A 16,021-nucleotide genomic window follows, 5' to 3' on the forward strand; every position below is an offset into this window, starting at 1 on the left:
CCAGCATAACACTAATACCAAAATCTGATCAAGAAGTTACAAAAAAAGAAATTACAGACCACCATCAATTATAAACAGACATAAAAAACTCCCTATGAAATATTAGCAGGGTGAATATAGTAAAATATAACAAGGACAACACATTAGGACCAAACAGGTTCCTTCTAGAAATGCAGGATTATTTAACATATAAAAATCACTCAGAATAGCTCATTTTGTCACAATACAGGAGAACCACGTGATCATTTAAATGGGCACTGAGAAAGCATTAGGCAAATGAGTTAATGATAAAACTTCTCAAGAAACTTCTTGCATCTAATAAACGTATCTACAAAACACCCAAAAGCAACACTGCACTTAATATTGAAATGGTAAATATTTCCTATAAATGTGGAATAAGACACAAAGGCCTACTCACCACTTCTACTTAATGCTGTACTGAATGTCATAGCCATAGCAATAGAACAAGGGAGAGGAAAGCACACAGATCCAAAAGGAAAAAACACAGCCAGCAGTGCTTATACATCTCCACAAAAACACTTGTCCGAGAATGTTCATTGAAGTTTTATTCATAATGGCCACAAACAGCTGTGCCCATCAATAAGCATGAACTAACTGTGGTCTATGTAAACAACATAATACTATCAGCATCATTCAGCAGCCAACAGCTACCAAAACACCCAACAACACTGATGAACCTCAAAGAAGCAGCACTCAGTGAAACATGACTTACACACACGAGTATATGCTATGTGTTGTCATTTATATGAAGTTCTAGAATAGGCAGAACTAGACCATGGTGGGAGAAAAAAATAAACAAACAGAAGAATGACTGTACCTAAGAGATGCAAGTTAAGGATTTACTGGGAAGGGGCATAAGGCAAATTTCTGGGTGCCAGCAATGTTTGGTATTTAAAAAAAAAAAAGATTTATCTATTTATTTGAAAGTCAAGAGTTACACAGAGAGAGAAGGAGAGGCAGAGAGACAGAGAGACAGAGAGCTCTTTCATCTGCTGGTTCATTCCTCAGATAGCTGCAATGGCCGGAGCAGAGCTTATCTGAAGCCGGAAGCAAGAAGCTTCTTCCGGGACTCCTATGTGGGTGCAGGGGCCTAAGGACTTGGCCATCCTCTACTGCCTTCCCAGGCCATAGCAGAGAGCTGGATCGGAGAGGAGCAGCCAGGACTCGAACTGGCACCCATATGGGAAGCCGGCACTGGAGGTGGCAGCTTTACCCACTACGCCACAGCACCGGCCCCAGTGTTCGGTGTCTAAACAGGGTTTTGTTACACAGCTACATGCATTTGACAAAACTCCTCCTAGTATACATAAGATTTGTGCATTTCCTTTTGCATCAATTTATTGCAAAGAAAAAACCATAAATAGTGAACATTAATGAGACGAGTGATCAATTATCTAGAGAGTATACTGAAGCACGCAACTTTCAAATGTATCAAAAAGGGAGGGAGAGAGAGATAATGAACTGATAGGAATGTGATGAAGCAAATATTCTAGACTCTAATGATAAGTATGTGGGTGCTCAATGGGGAATTCTTTTAGGATTTGCTTGTCTCAAATAAAATGTCACAAGAGAAACAACTAACATCATTTCTTTGAAGATGACCAACATGTATCCTAGGTTGGCCAGGCAGTGTGAAGGATCCTGGTCCCCATTTATGGAAATCTGGGTGACCAAGGCTGGAAACAGAGTGGTCAACAGAAAGTGAGGGGTAGGGAGTGTCAGAGCCAGGGCCCAGAAACGCAGGCCCAGGGCAGCCAGGCCACAGGCTTCAGGCCTTTGCTTCCTTCATTGCTCTCCAAGTCTATGGAACTGTCTTCTGGGCCCAGTACCCAGCATCATGTAGCTTTTCTAAGACATATAAGGACATAGCTGGAGGATTTAAAGTCATTGATTTGCGGAAAAAAAGAGGAAGAAACGGAAATGAATTAACAATTCCACAGGGGGAAGTATGACTCACCCATTTCTTGTTGGGTAACTACCCTTTCAAATTGCATCTTGTGAAAACAGCCAAGGAGCATTAAAGATTGAATGTAAAACTGCTTCTGGGCAAAGCTGATTAAAAAGGAATAAAACTACTTTAAAAGGTTGTTCTGAGTTATTTGGCAACATTTGCCTTCTGGTGAATGGGTGACTCAGATCTCACTGCCGGTCCTTTTCATCTGCAGAGCTGTGATTTTTATAGGAGACAGCCACCAGTAATTGTTGCTCTCTAGAGACTACTGACACGTCTCAGTCTAGCTGATAGTAATGAGTGATTATCTCTTTGCTTGATTTAATGAGCCTTCACAGAACCACACCTGCTTTGTCCTTAACTCTGTTCATTCAGCTTTCCAATTTTCCATCCACAAGGATAAAACTGCTTGTGACCAAGTTGCCATAAATAATAACGAGGCTCACTTTGTTGGGGCTTTTTCTTAAACTGCAGCCCCTAATTTGTTAAGAAGCAGCTTTTTTTTTTTTTTTTTTTGACAGGCAGAGTGGACAGTGAGAGAGAGAGACAGAGAGAAAGGTCTTCCTTTTGCCGTTGGTTCACCCTCCAATGGCCGCCGCGGCCGGCGTGCTGCGGCCAGCACATCACGCTGATCCGAAGCCAGGAGCCAGGAGCCAGGTGCTTCCTCCTGGTCTCCCATGCGGGTGCAGGGCCCAAGGACTTGGGCCATCCTCCACCGCACTCCCTGGCCACAGCAGAGAGCTGGCCTGGAAGAGGGGCAACCAGGACAGAATCCGGCGCCCCAACCGAGACTAGAACCCGGTGTGCCGGTGCCGCAAGGCGGAGGATTAGCCTAGTGAACCATGGTGCCGGCTCAAGAAGCAGCACTTTTAATCAGGTCAAACATAAGAAAAGAAAGCAGAGACACCTCAGCCAGTAATAAAACTTGACTTTAACCAGAAACACTGTTGACTCATCTGTCAAAATATGCTTTTAACCTAATTTAAAACTAATCTTAAAAAAAAAACAAAACCTAAACTAATAGAAGTCAGTGCCACATCTATGTAGTTATTAAGCAAAAACAACTAATTCAACTAGCAGTAAAATAAACCAAGTTTATCGCTTTACATCTGAGAGAAGTGGGCTCTGCAGGGATATATACAGGTAAAATCCAAAAGTTTTTAAGAGAATACACAATATCAAAAGCATGTTTTCCCCAGGCTACTCTTTATTTCACAATGGTGCTAACATTTGAAAATAATTTGCTGTCTTTAGTTCTCTAGTATAAACAGACTACTCTATCTTCAAATAATACAACACTTCCCTACAAATATCAACTTTATTACAGGGAGTTTGTAGTAAAAATTTACTTCAACAAAGCAAACAAGATGCCACAAATAGAATTTTTTCAGATTATCTCATAACAATATAGAAACCAGGAAAACAGAGCAAAACATGTCAAGTGTGGGTTGACAGGATCCAGAGAGACATTTATGGATGGTTTTATAGCTCCCAGATCATACTTCTATTACCTCCCAAAAGCCATTCATGAGTGTATTGCAATGAAGATACAAATCATGTATGAATTTTTATCTAAAAGTAGAGTGTTTGTTGCCCTCTTGAGGTAAATTCAAGAACAGAAACAAAACAACTGAGTTTCCCTAGTCCATTACTGAAAGAGCCTTTCTTCTCCAAAGGGCTTTTTCTAGAAACATATCATAATTTGATCTGAAGTCAGCTAGTTTTAACACAAAGCCCCATCTCCATCTACACAGCAGACAACTTACACTCAGACTCCACCAGGCACTGGGACATTTCTAAAAAAATAAAGGTGGAACTTCACATGAAGAACAAAGCAAAATTTCTCTTTTCAAGTGATAAAAATGTCAAATAAGCTGCATGCCTCCTAAAAATTCATAATGCTGGTATTGGTTGGCCTGCTTCATATAATGCAGGAAACCCATACTGTACTATGACAAGCTTTGTGGCAAACTTTTATGGGAAAGAGGTGTAAGTCCAAGATATTCATAATTCAATTCTACTTAATATGCATGATCTTCAAAATGGGAAGAGTTGCACTGAGAACGGAGTATGTAAGCATATAAGCTGGGGTAGAAGAGTCTAAAGGCCTCCATAGATAATCCTGATAGAGAATTTTCAGAGTTGAATTTCCAGTAACCTTCTGAGGTACTGCTATCTTTCTGATGTCTTGGGGTTTTGAACTAATTAGAGTTTTCTCCTCAAATCATATTCTGTGTAAGCTACGATTTGATTTTTCAGTATTATGAAGAGGAACAAGTTGACTTCCATCATTTTCCCTAAACTTTGAAGACTGCTGCGTTTTACAAAGCATGACTCATATTCACGAATGATCAAAGTCTTGAGTAAACAGTAAAAATACAGTCACTATCTCATCCTGCTATTAAAGCTCCTGAGGGAGGAAGCGATCACACTGCTCAAAGTCTGGATTCACGAACACAGAATTCACCTGTCACATTCCCTAAGGGCAATCAAATAAAAGCAAATTATTCTCCACATTCATTCTCTGCCGGTTGCTGAATCCTTTACACAGCCTCCTTGAGCTATCTAAATGTTTATTTGTGAAAAGTCACCTCTATTCTTTTCATTTTTACAAACTCAAATTATAGAAAAGCAAGTTATAGGGACAGGGAAAGTAGGAGGGCACAGACACAAAGATGCCTCATCTCCAACTGCAAGAGGTAGTGCCACCTAGGCCTTTAGCTGTCAGTAACACTTTGATCACTCACTCAAAATTCATTCGCACATGTAGTTCTGCCTACTATGTGCCAAGAATTGCTTTAACAGCAGGGTAATGAAAAACACCCTAGGTGCATTCAAATTCTGATCCTGCTTATGACCACAGAAAAAACTAACATGGGGCATGATTTCAACAACCCTATAATCAGTTATACATCTTCCCCCTCCTATGATGTAAATGGAAGCCAAAGAAAAGCCTGATAATGGTTGGAGAGAGGGATTAAGCAAAACAAAAAAACTGTATTTCCTACATTATTTTCAAGCTCTAATGATACACACACACACACACACACACACACATAAATGCTGGCATTATTCTGTAAGAATTGCTATAAAAACTGCTTTTTCACTTAGAATTCCTTGAAGATCTAAAACTCCTCCATGGATGATCTCATCCATTTACATGGTTATAAATATCATCTATGAGATTCTAATCCCCAATTTGTATTGCTAGCCCAGCCTCCTCTTTATAGTCTACCTGGCATCTCTACTTGTATCTATCATAGGCATTTCAAACTTAACATACCCATTTTCTCCCACAAACCTCCTTTTCTCCCCATCCCTCAGTTTATGACAGCAATATCCAAGCCAAAACTTGGGTGTCATGCTCAATTCGTTCCTCTGTCATTACCCTCAACAAAATCTCTTTTCCATCACACTGCCACCCTCAGGCAAGCCAGGGTGGATATAGTCAGATGGTCTCCCACCTGGCTTCCCCCTTTCTCTCCTGTACACCTTTAATCCACATAATAGACGATGACCAGAAAAATCTCACCAATTTACTAGAACATGTCACTCCTCTGCTTAAAACCATTCATCTATTTTGTACTGCGTGACAAATAAAATTTCAATTTCTCAACAGCATATAAAATCTGGCCATTATCTAACACTTCAACCTCATTTCAAGATGTTCTCCCCCTTGTTCACTGGGCTGTAGCCATGCTGGCCTCCTCTCTGTCCCTAAGATGCCAAAGATTTTATCATTTCAGCGCCTTTATCTTATCCTTTCTGCTCTTAGCCTAACTGCTCCTCCTTCTACTTGAGGTCTTGGCTTTCTATCAATAATAGGAACCCTACTTATTCTCTACCACAGCACCCCATTTCCATCACAGCACTTAGTCTACATAATCTGTTCAACTATCAGAATGTAAGCACCATGAGAGCAAAGACAATAGCTATGTTGTTCACCATGCTGTTTCCAATGCCTCAAACAGGGAAAGTACCTAGTGGGCCCTCAAGAAACATTTGGAAACTAAGAGAAACAGTATAGAAGTAACTATCCAGCTGTCCCTGAAATGTCTAAAAACAAATACTATTATAAGACTTTTCCCTCTTTAGTCATTAGACTATACATGAAATCTTAATATTCTTCCTGCTAAAATTCAAAAAATGAGGCATCAAAGAATGAAAAATTCTCTTTTATCAACTAAAATTCAGAATGAGGCAATGATTGTGTTACGGTTTGAATATTTGTTCCCTCCAAACCGCATGTTGAGATTTAACTGCCATTTTAACAGTGTTAAGAGGGGAGAACTGAGAGGTGACTGGGCCATGAGGTCTCTATAATTCCAAAGGTGGGATTCACATGTATAAAGGACAAGTGAGTCTCCCAGTGATGGTGTAAAAATGTCCTTACCAGATCCTGGCACCTCAGAACTGTGAGCCAATCAACTTACATTCATTATAAATTAACCAGTTTCAGGAATTTTGTTACAGGAGCATAAAACAGACTAAGATGCCACTCATAAACAGAAATTATGTAATAGTTATTAGTAATTATAACATAACAAATTAAGCTTTTAAATAGTAACACTTGTTTCATTGCTTTTATAGCAGGTAAATATTTCAGAGAATGAGAACTCTTCTTGGGTGTGCAAAAAATTCAACTGGTCCAATCAAAACCACTCCTGCAGGTTCAACCAGCCCAACACTGAAAAGCTCATCACAGATCATATTTTGTGAATCTCTCTACTATGTCAAATGGGCCACTCACTTTTTAAAAAAAATACTTCAATGAAAAGAATCCTTCCCACAAAACAGGACAGAATACAGGAAATAAGAATGTAGATATATGACAGAAGGAATTCCCATAGGTGGCTGCCAGGAGGACAAACTGACAACCACTTTGAAGAATATGATACAACAAGGAGAATATCATTATGTTCTTAGACTTATATCTACAAATCATACTGAATCTGTTAAAAAACAATTAACATTAAAATAAAAAATAAAAAAAAGGATTTCTTACTTGACTGCCTCGTAAATATTGTTGGAGGTATGTCCTGATAAGGCATCATGTAAATTTCGAATAAAATAATCTCTGTATTCTTCTGGGAGGGCCATAAATGTTCCACCCATCACAATAAACTCCACTTTATCCACACTGTGCCCAAGTTGTTTCAACTGAAAGACATACAAATTCGTCAGCATTAGAAAGATACAAGCAGGTACCTAAGAAGGCACTGTAAATTTCTAGTTTTACTTTGCAGTGTTTTCATTAGTGTAATTCAAAAACGAGAAGCAATCAAACATATTTAGCTAATTTTATGTATAAAAATATTCAAGTCGGAAGGAAAAATATTAACAGTTTAAATAAGGTGAGTGAGAATTTAAAATAATAAACAAGAAGCTTGACTTAAAACACAAAGATTACAAAAGAAAGCAGTAAAGATAAACTAAAATAATACAATACTCAATATAATACTGGTCACAGCTTTACGCTAAACTCTGTGGTAAGTCCTGGGGACAAGAAAGATATACTTGTCTGCATCTAAGATTGTGCAACATAATCAGGACTTGATGCAAAGGGGGAAAAAAGAACACTAGATTAGAAAGACAAATCAAGAAAGTGCAGGCGGCATCTCAAGCCTGCTTCTTGGAAGAGAACAAAGTGAAAGTCCGGCTAATAAAAATGAAATGTTATGCCTCCTCTATTAGGTGATGGACTGGTACAAATCTCTCATCAACTACAGAAAGCTAAGGATGAATTCTTTAAAAAAGGCATTTAAATTTTTGTCATATCTTATTCCTGAGGAAACAGGGCAAGTACCAAATCATGTACTGGAATTAGTGTATTATATAAAGATGTCTCACTTGCTATGGACAAATGGCCCCTATTTATATTTATTTCTGCAAATGGCAAATAATAATTCATATAAAATACATATATGTATATGTGCACATACATATCAACACAAAAAGACCACTCTTATTTCTGTATCTATGGTTGCTGACAAAGGATACACACATCAAAATCACCTTGGAGCTTTTTCAAAATATCTTGACAGGGCCCTAAACCAGACATAATCAGAACTTGCTCAGGTGAAGACTTTGTACATATTTTGGCAAAATTACTCAGGTGATTCTGGAGCATTTACAGCTAAGAAAAGAATCATCACCCTGTGTCTTTCAACACCCTTTTTGGTAAACATCAACATTTCACACTTTATTGAAACATAGTTTTAAATATTAAACGAGTTAAATACCACGGTTAAACAGAAATTAAAGCAAAGGTTAGTTTAGAACATGCTTTTCCAAACTCTGCATGCTTTCTGAGGTCTTCTCTTACTACAGACAATCCAGTTTGCTTCATGCACACTTGGACCACAGAAAAGTGAAAATTACAGCTGGACGGCATTCACTAAAAAACAGTTAAATAAACTCAGAAGCCACTCACTGTAGGGTACACATTACTTTTTATTTTAGATTTCCTATTTGCCCTATTATAATTGCAACAACTACGGGTATGCTTACATTTTTAAATTTGGGCAAGTTCAAACTAAACTTGTAAACTATGAAATTTGTATTAATGTTCATATTTCCTGAACAATGCAAGGTCATTTACATAGTATGTGATTTTTGCTTCCTTTTTAATAGAATCAGAGTCTTAAAATTTTTCGATTTATTTTCATTTTTATTTGAGAGACAGAGAGACAGAGATAGAGATCTTCCATCTGCTGAGTCACTCCCCAAATGCAAGCAAGAGCTGAGGCTGGGTTAGGTCAAAGACAGGAGCCTGTAACTCAGTTTGTGACTCCCATATGGGTGGCAGGGATCCATGTACTTGAGCCATCACCACAATCATAACACAGAATAACTCTATAACCCCCAAAAGTTCCTTGAACCCCTTTATAATTAATTCCCTACCCTTACTCAAGCAAACCAGTTAAATCCTTGATCTGGCTATTAGAATCCAAAATTCAACTCATCCACCTATTGTCTCAGAATGTTCGCACATTTTTATTCCATGCACTTCATATATAATGACTTTCTACAAATTGAAAAAAATGCAGGGAATATAAAACTCTTATAAAAATAATATACATTCTCTAAAGAACATAGCCTTTCTGACTTTGTTAAATAGTCTGCAAAATAGTCTCCTTTTCTGATGAATATCAAAAACTTACAAAGGGAAAGCTATTTTAGTTCTTATTTCAGGTTTAATTCAAACCAAGCAACAAGTTCTCAAGATGAAAATCTGATTTGCAATAATGTTTTTTCAAGAATTTACCTGCTCTATTCGGTGTCTTGTCTGGAGATAAGGGTCATATCTAGCACGGATAGCTCGCATGGAGGTTGGCTACAAAAGAAAGAAAAATATTGTTATTCCCAAGTCAGACTGAAAAAATTGTTCCAAAAGGGTTTTAGTAAAAATAAAACTCTGTACTTCTGAACACTAAAAAACCTGCCTGCACAGTCCTATCTTCCCTTTAGTCTTGACAAGGTTCAAAAAGCATCTGGCTAGTCTCCACCTCTGGTCATAAGTATCTCCACAGCAAGGGATCTTGGTGAATCAGATGTGTCTTTTCTGTAAATGTTTGTGGAATCCTAGGGTCACCAGCTAGACACAGAGCTTCTCAAATACAACACAGTTTGTAATGACGTATCAACAGGTCTGATGCTGTTGTCATACAATGGAATGCTCTACAACCATGAAACAATCCATTGAAATAAACTGTTCCCTAAGATAGGTTGCTAAATGAAAATACTAATGTATAAAAGAGTGTTTTGATACGTAACCTTAAATGTAAAAAAATAGGATGAAGAATATGTGTGTGCTTGCATACCCATAAAATACATTTGGGCTGGCGCAGCGGCTCAACAGGTTAATCTTCCGCCTGCAGCTCCAGCACCCTGGGTTCTAGTCCCGGTCGGGGCGCCGGATTCTGTCCCAGTTGCCCCTCTTCCAGTCCAGCTCTCTGCTGTGGCCCAGGAAGGCAGTGGAGGATGGCCCAAGTGCTTGGGCCCTGCACCCGCATGGAAGACCAGGAGGAAGCACCTGGTTCCTGGCTTAGGATAGGCGCAGTGTGCCAGCCATAGTGGTCATTTGGGGGGTGAACCAACGGAAGGAAAACCTTTCTGTCTCTCTCTCTAACTCTGCCTGTAAAAAAAAAAAAGAAAAAAAAAAACATTTGAAGACTGTAGAGGAAACAGGTAAAACTGATCATCTATTGAGGGAGGACAGGAAAGAGTGGCTATGGTATAGGAATAAGAGGAACCTCCTTCCACAGAATATTCCTTCCGTATTTTTAAAAATTTAACCATGAAAACAGGAAAAAGATGTGGGTCATATGTAAGGAGAAGAAAAACCACTTGATTTGCTGACTCCTCATCTCTTCTGAAGAGACAACCCCTTTAAAGGCTGCTCACTGGTCGCCTGCTTGCACTCTTGTCCCACCCTAATCCTTTCTTCCATAGCTACCAAAATGACCTTCTAAAAACTTAAGTCACATTGTACCACTCCCCTGTTTTGAGCCCCCACAGCTTTTCATGGTGCCTACAATAAAATGCCGATTCCTCACTCTGGCTTACAAACCACTACTTCACCTGTCTCTCCAACCTCCTGTTTCCCCTTTGTCACCATGCTCCAGAACACCTCAGGTCCTTTGCTCTAGCTACTCTCTCTGCCAGGTGTTGTGGACTGAAAAGAATTTGGCTCCCTGAAAGAATGCAGCTGTTCAAATCCCAAATTCTATGTGAAGGACAGATCAAGGGTGGAGACCTGATCTAAATGTGACATCTGGGAGTTGGGCTAGTAGGAGGTCTTTAGGTCATCAAGGGTTTGCCCTGGGGAGGCAGTTCTGGAGGAAGGGATGGCTGCTTGTTTAAGCTGAGTATGCTTCCTGTGTCTCTCTCTGCTTCCTCGCTTGCCAGGCAATCATCCCTCTGCCACCCTCTAGCCTCACTAATTGTCTAAACCAATAGGGCTACCCAATCTTGGACCACCAGCCTCTAAACTCTGTCTTCTGTTGCTCTTCTCAGGTACTTTAATGTAACAAAATCACACTGATACACTCAAGTGCTCTTTCCCAATATTTTATCATTCAGGATGCAACTTACACATCTCTTCCTCAGAGAATTCCTTCTCAACCACTAGAGTCAGGATCACCAGCAATCAGCGAAATGCACATCAAAACCACAATGAGGTTTCACCTCACCCCGGTTAGAATGGCTCACATACAGAAATCTACCAACAACAGATGCTGGCGAGGATGTGGGGAAAAAGGGACACTAACCCACTGTTGGTGGGAATGCAAACTGGTTAAGCCACTAAGGAAGTCAGTTTGGAGATTGCTCAGAAACCTGAATATAACCCTACCATATAACCCAGCCATCCCACTCCTTGGAATTTACCCAAAGGAAATTAAATTGGCAAATAAAAGAGCTGTCTGCACCTTAAAGTTTATTGCAGCTCAATTCACAATAGCTAAGACCTGGAATCAACCTAAATGCCCATCAACAGTAGACTGGATAAAGAAATTATGGGACATGTACTCTATAGAATACTATACAGTAGTCAAAAACAATGAAATCCGGTCATCTGCAAGAAAATGGAGGAATCTGGAAAACATCACGCTGAATGAAATAAGCCAGTCCCAAAGGGAAAAATATCTTATATTCTCCCTGATTGGTGACAACTAACTGAGCACCAAAAAGAAAACCAGTAGAAGCGAAATGGACACTATGAGAAACAATGACTTGATCAGCCCTTGTCCTGACTGTCAAGTGTCGCTCCCCCTCTTCGTGGAGGAGCAACACAGGACCCTGCGCTGTTCTTTCGTCTGCTCGGCCCTCCCCGGGTTTGCTGCTGGTTCTTCCCGGGTTGGCTACTATCCCTTCCACCTCCGTGGAAGGGCAGTTCCCCCTGGCCACATTCCCCACTTCCGCAGGGGAGCGGCACACCGCCGGCCGGCTTTCTGGGGACTGCACAGGTGTTCCCTTAGATGTTCCCCATAGATGTTCCTGGTGCATGCCGTCTCTCTCCTCCTTTATAGTCCTCCTCCGCCAATCCCAACTCGGCTGCCCACACGCCGAGTACGCTGCTCTCCTCCAATCAGGAGCAAGTCCTACAGTTTATTGGTTGAACTGGAGGCAGCTGTGCGGAAGCTGTTTACTTCTCTCCCAGCGCCATATTGTGGGAGAGCAGATGCATAGAATAAGTCTTAATTCCAGTAACTCAGTCTAGTCCGGTTTGCTCCCCACAGTCAAGGAACAACTTAATACTTTATCCCTTTTAGTATTTTTTCGTTCTACTTAATACTATTGGTTGAACTCTTTAATTAACACATAATTATTCTTAAGTGTTTACATTTAACTGAAAAGTGATCCTTGTTCAATATAAGAGTGGGAATAAGAGAGGGAGGAGAGGTACAGATTGGCACACACTCAATCGGACTTACCCCAAATGGTAGAGTTAGAACCGTGCCAGGGGATTCCAATTTAATCCCATGAAGGTTGCATGTACCAATGCCTTCTCACTAGTCAAAGTGATCAGTTTCAGTTCATAATTGATCATAATGATGGGATTATGAGTCAAAGGGATCACATAAACAAGACTAGTGTTTGCTAATACTAACTGACAGAATTAAAAAGAAGAGAATAATCCGACATGGGAAGTGGGATACACAGCAGACTCATAGAATGGCAGATGTCCTAAACAGCACTCTGGCCTCAGAGTCAGCCCTTAAGGCATTCGGATCCGGCTAAAAAGCCCATGAGAGTATTTCAGACATGGAAAGCCAAGACACTCTGGCAAAAAAAAAAAAAAACCTAAATGAAAGATCTCTTTGAGTGAGATCCCAAGATCCCAGCAGAAAGAACGGGCCATCAAAAAAGGAGGTACCTTTCTGTGAAGGGAGGAGAGAACTTCCACTTTGACTATGACCTTGTCTAAATAAGATTGGAGCTGGCAAACTCAAAAGGCTTCCATAGCCTTGGCAACTCATGACAAGAGCCTAGGGTGATTACTGACGCCATCAACAAGAGCGTCAATTGTTAGATCAACAACAGGAGTCACTGTGCACTTACTCCCCGTGTAGGATCTCTGTCCTTAATGTGTTGTACTATGTGAATTAATGGTATAACTAGTACTCAAACAGTACTTTACACTTTGTGTTTCTGTGTAGGTACGAACTATTCAAATCTTTACTTAATATATACTAAGTTGATCTCCTGTATATAAAGATAATTGAAAATGAACCTTGATATAAATGGGATGGGAGAGGGAGCGGGAGACAGGAGGGTTGTGGGTGGGAGGGAAGTTATGGGGGGGAAAAGCCACTGTAATCCAAAAGCTGTACTTTGGAAATTTATATTTATTAGATAAAGTTTAAAAAAATGGAGTTAGATTATCACCATTTTACTTAGTTGCTTAATATCTATTAGTATCTCCTATTTTTTGTTTGCTTCTTCATGGTCCATCTTCAATATCAGAATATAAGTGCTACTAAGACAAGCAATCTTGTCAGTCTTCTCACTGCTAAAAGGGCAGAACGATGCAGTGATGAGGAGCACAGAGTTCAAAACCTGGGTCTATATCTGACGAATGATTAACATCCAGAATATATCAGCCACTCAAAAAACTCAACAAAAACTAACCTATCTAGTTAAGAAATGGACAAAGGACCTGAATAGTTTCAAAAGGACTACAAATGACCATCAAATATATGAAAAAATGCTCCCCATCACTAGCCATCAGGGAAATGCAAATCAAAACCACCGTGAGATATTCCCTCACCCCATAAGAATGACTAATTCCAAAAGACAGAGAGCAACAAGTATGTAACAAGCAAGTAAGGATGTAAAAAACAGGAACTCTTACACTGTTGGTAGAAATGTAAATTAGAGCAACCACTGTGAAAAATAGTATGGAGATTCCTTAAAAACTAGAAATATAGGCCAGCATTGTGGAGTAGTGGGGAAAGCCACAGCCTGCGATGCTGGCGTCCCTGCAATGCTGGTGCCCCACTGTCCAATATGGGCACAGGTTCAGGTCCTGGCTGCCCTACTTCTGATTCAGCTCCCTGCTAATGGCCTGGGAAAAGCAGCAGAAGTTGGCCCAAGCATTTGGGCCCCTGCCACCCATGTGGGAGACCTGGAAGAAGCTCCTGGCTATTGGCTTCCGCCTAGCCCAGCATGGCAGTTGCGGCCATCTGGGGAGTGAACCAGCAGACAGAGGATCTCATCTCTGTCTCTCCCTCTCTTTCAAATAAATAAATCTGGAAAAAAAAAAAAAAAAAAAAAACCACAACAACCAACCAACCAACCAAAAACCCACTAGAAATAGACTTCCTATATGACATAGCAATCCTACCACTGGGTTTTTACCCAAAGAACAGGAACTCACTGTATCCAAGAGATACCTGCTCTTCCATGTTTATAGCATACTGTTCATAAAAGCCAAAAATGGAATGAACCAAGGTGTCTATCATCAGATAAATAGATAAAAAATGAAATTCTATCATTTGCAACAAAATGGAACTGTAGAACATCGTGTTAAGTGAAATAAGCCAGACACAGAAAGACAAATGCCACATATTCTCCCTTAGATGTGTGAGCTAAAATTTCAAAGAAAGAAATGAAGAAATGCCTGAGTTCACATCAGTTTTGTTGCAAACATACTGTTTTGTCAAACTCTGTTTTAAATGTTGTCAAACAAAATGACAGGAACTATATGCTATTACAGTTTTAATGATTTTGTGACTATTTAAAAATTTACTATATTAGTGAAGTTAAAAATCTTTTCCTTTGATTACCATATATATCCCTTGCCTATTTTCCTATTGGACTATGATCTGTTTACTTTTCATATATTGAACTCTTTATTTAATGGAGCCAATACACCTTTGACTATAACGTAAATTTAAAATATGTTATCTCAATAAAATATAAAATATTAAAAAAAAATAACAACACTGGGTCTATTGCTTTCTAGCGATGTGGGTTTTTTTTTGTGCCTGTTGTTGTCTAAGCCTTTTATGCTTCGCTTTCGTCAGCTGTAAGCTAGGATAACAACAGTGTTCATCTTCAAAACATTGCTGTAAGGTTTAAAATTGTAAAGCACTTAGAAAAGTGTTTGGGATACTGAAATAGTAAATGTTTGCCTAAGTATTTCTCCAATGATTGGTACCAGTAGACAGTGAGTACACACCCACTGAATAAACAAATTATAATCAAGAAAAATAATGTTTAAATGTTAAGAAAGCCAGTACTTGTGAAACCACACGATGAGTAAATATGATGTCACAGCTCATCAGGACAATCTCAAATTACTTTACCTCATATCCAGTGTAAGACTGGGTTGAATACTCAAAATCTGAATCAGGTCCACCAGGGCAATATCTGCAAATACAGCAAAAGAACAAGGAGGTCAGATACAAAACCTAGTTCAACAATTTAGTTCAAGTATCCGCAGTCTCCATTAAACCCTGATATCAAAGAAGCTTCACTTTCAAATTCTATCTGTAAGTATACTATTTCTACAGAAAAGTAAATGAGATAAATACTAAAGAAACACAATTGTATTCATTTTCCAAAAACCGCAGTCACTGTTATTTTGGAAGTTCAAGCTGGTAAGAGCAAAGAGCAGGACCTAAGCTTTCCTAAGTTTGGAGCCACACTCCCAGTGCTCTCTTGGTAACCATACTCAGCAAACTCTTTCCCTTGCTCAATTTTCCTACCTAAGGCCATGCATACTCTTCTGGTAATTCTTCTAAATATCTAAATTTTAAAAATCTAACAGCTACTTATAAGGATAATTTTTTGTTCTTTTCTGATCTGAATTCATGGTAAATTTTTGACATTTGGAATTTTGGCAACTCATGTTTCCATGCTTCATATATCAAGTTATCGATGCATTTTTCATTGCTTATGCAACAAATTAAAATCTTTATATGTCAGCTGTTCTTGCGGCACAGCAGGGAAAGTTACTACCTGCAACACTGGCATCCTATATGGGCACTGGTTTGTGACCCAGCTGATCTACTTCTGAGCCAGCTCCCTGCTAATGGCATA

General features: G+C 39.4%; 1 protein-coding gene across 2 annotated transcripts in view; it reads right to left on the reverse strand.

Annotated features, from left to right (window-relative positions):
* ELP3 (elongator acetyltransferase complex subunit 3) overlaps positions 1 to 16,021 on the reverse strand; it is a 120,218-nt gene that overhangs the window by 92,178 nt on the left and 12,019 nt on the right. For both annotated transcript variants that reach the window (XM_002709449.5, XM_017337875.3), the window contains exons 5-7: positions 15,286 to 15,349; positions 9,240 to 9,308; positions 6,978 to 7,132 (exon numbers count right to left, since the gene is read on the reverse strand). In XM_002709449.5, coding sequence (XP_002709495.1) covers positions 6,978 to 7,132; positions 9,240 to 9,308; positions 15,286 to 15,349 — 288 coding nt within the window. The remainder of the gene's footprint in view (positions 1 to 6,977; positions 7,133 to 9,239; positions 9,309 to 15,285; positions 15,350 to 16,021) is intronic.

The sequence above is a fragment of the Oryctolagus cuniculus genome, chromosome 2 (assembly GCF_964237555.1).
Source record: "Oryctolagus cuniculus chromosome 2, mOryCun1.1, whole genome shotgun sequence".
Taxonomy (NCBI): domain Eukaryota; kingdom Metazoa; phylum Chordata; class Mammalia; order Lagomorpha; family Leporidae; genus Oryctolagus; species Oryctolagus cuniculus.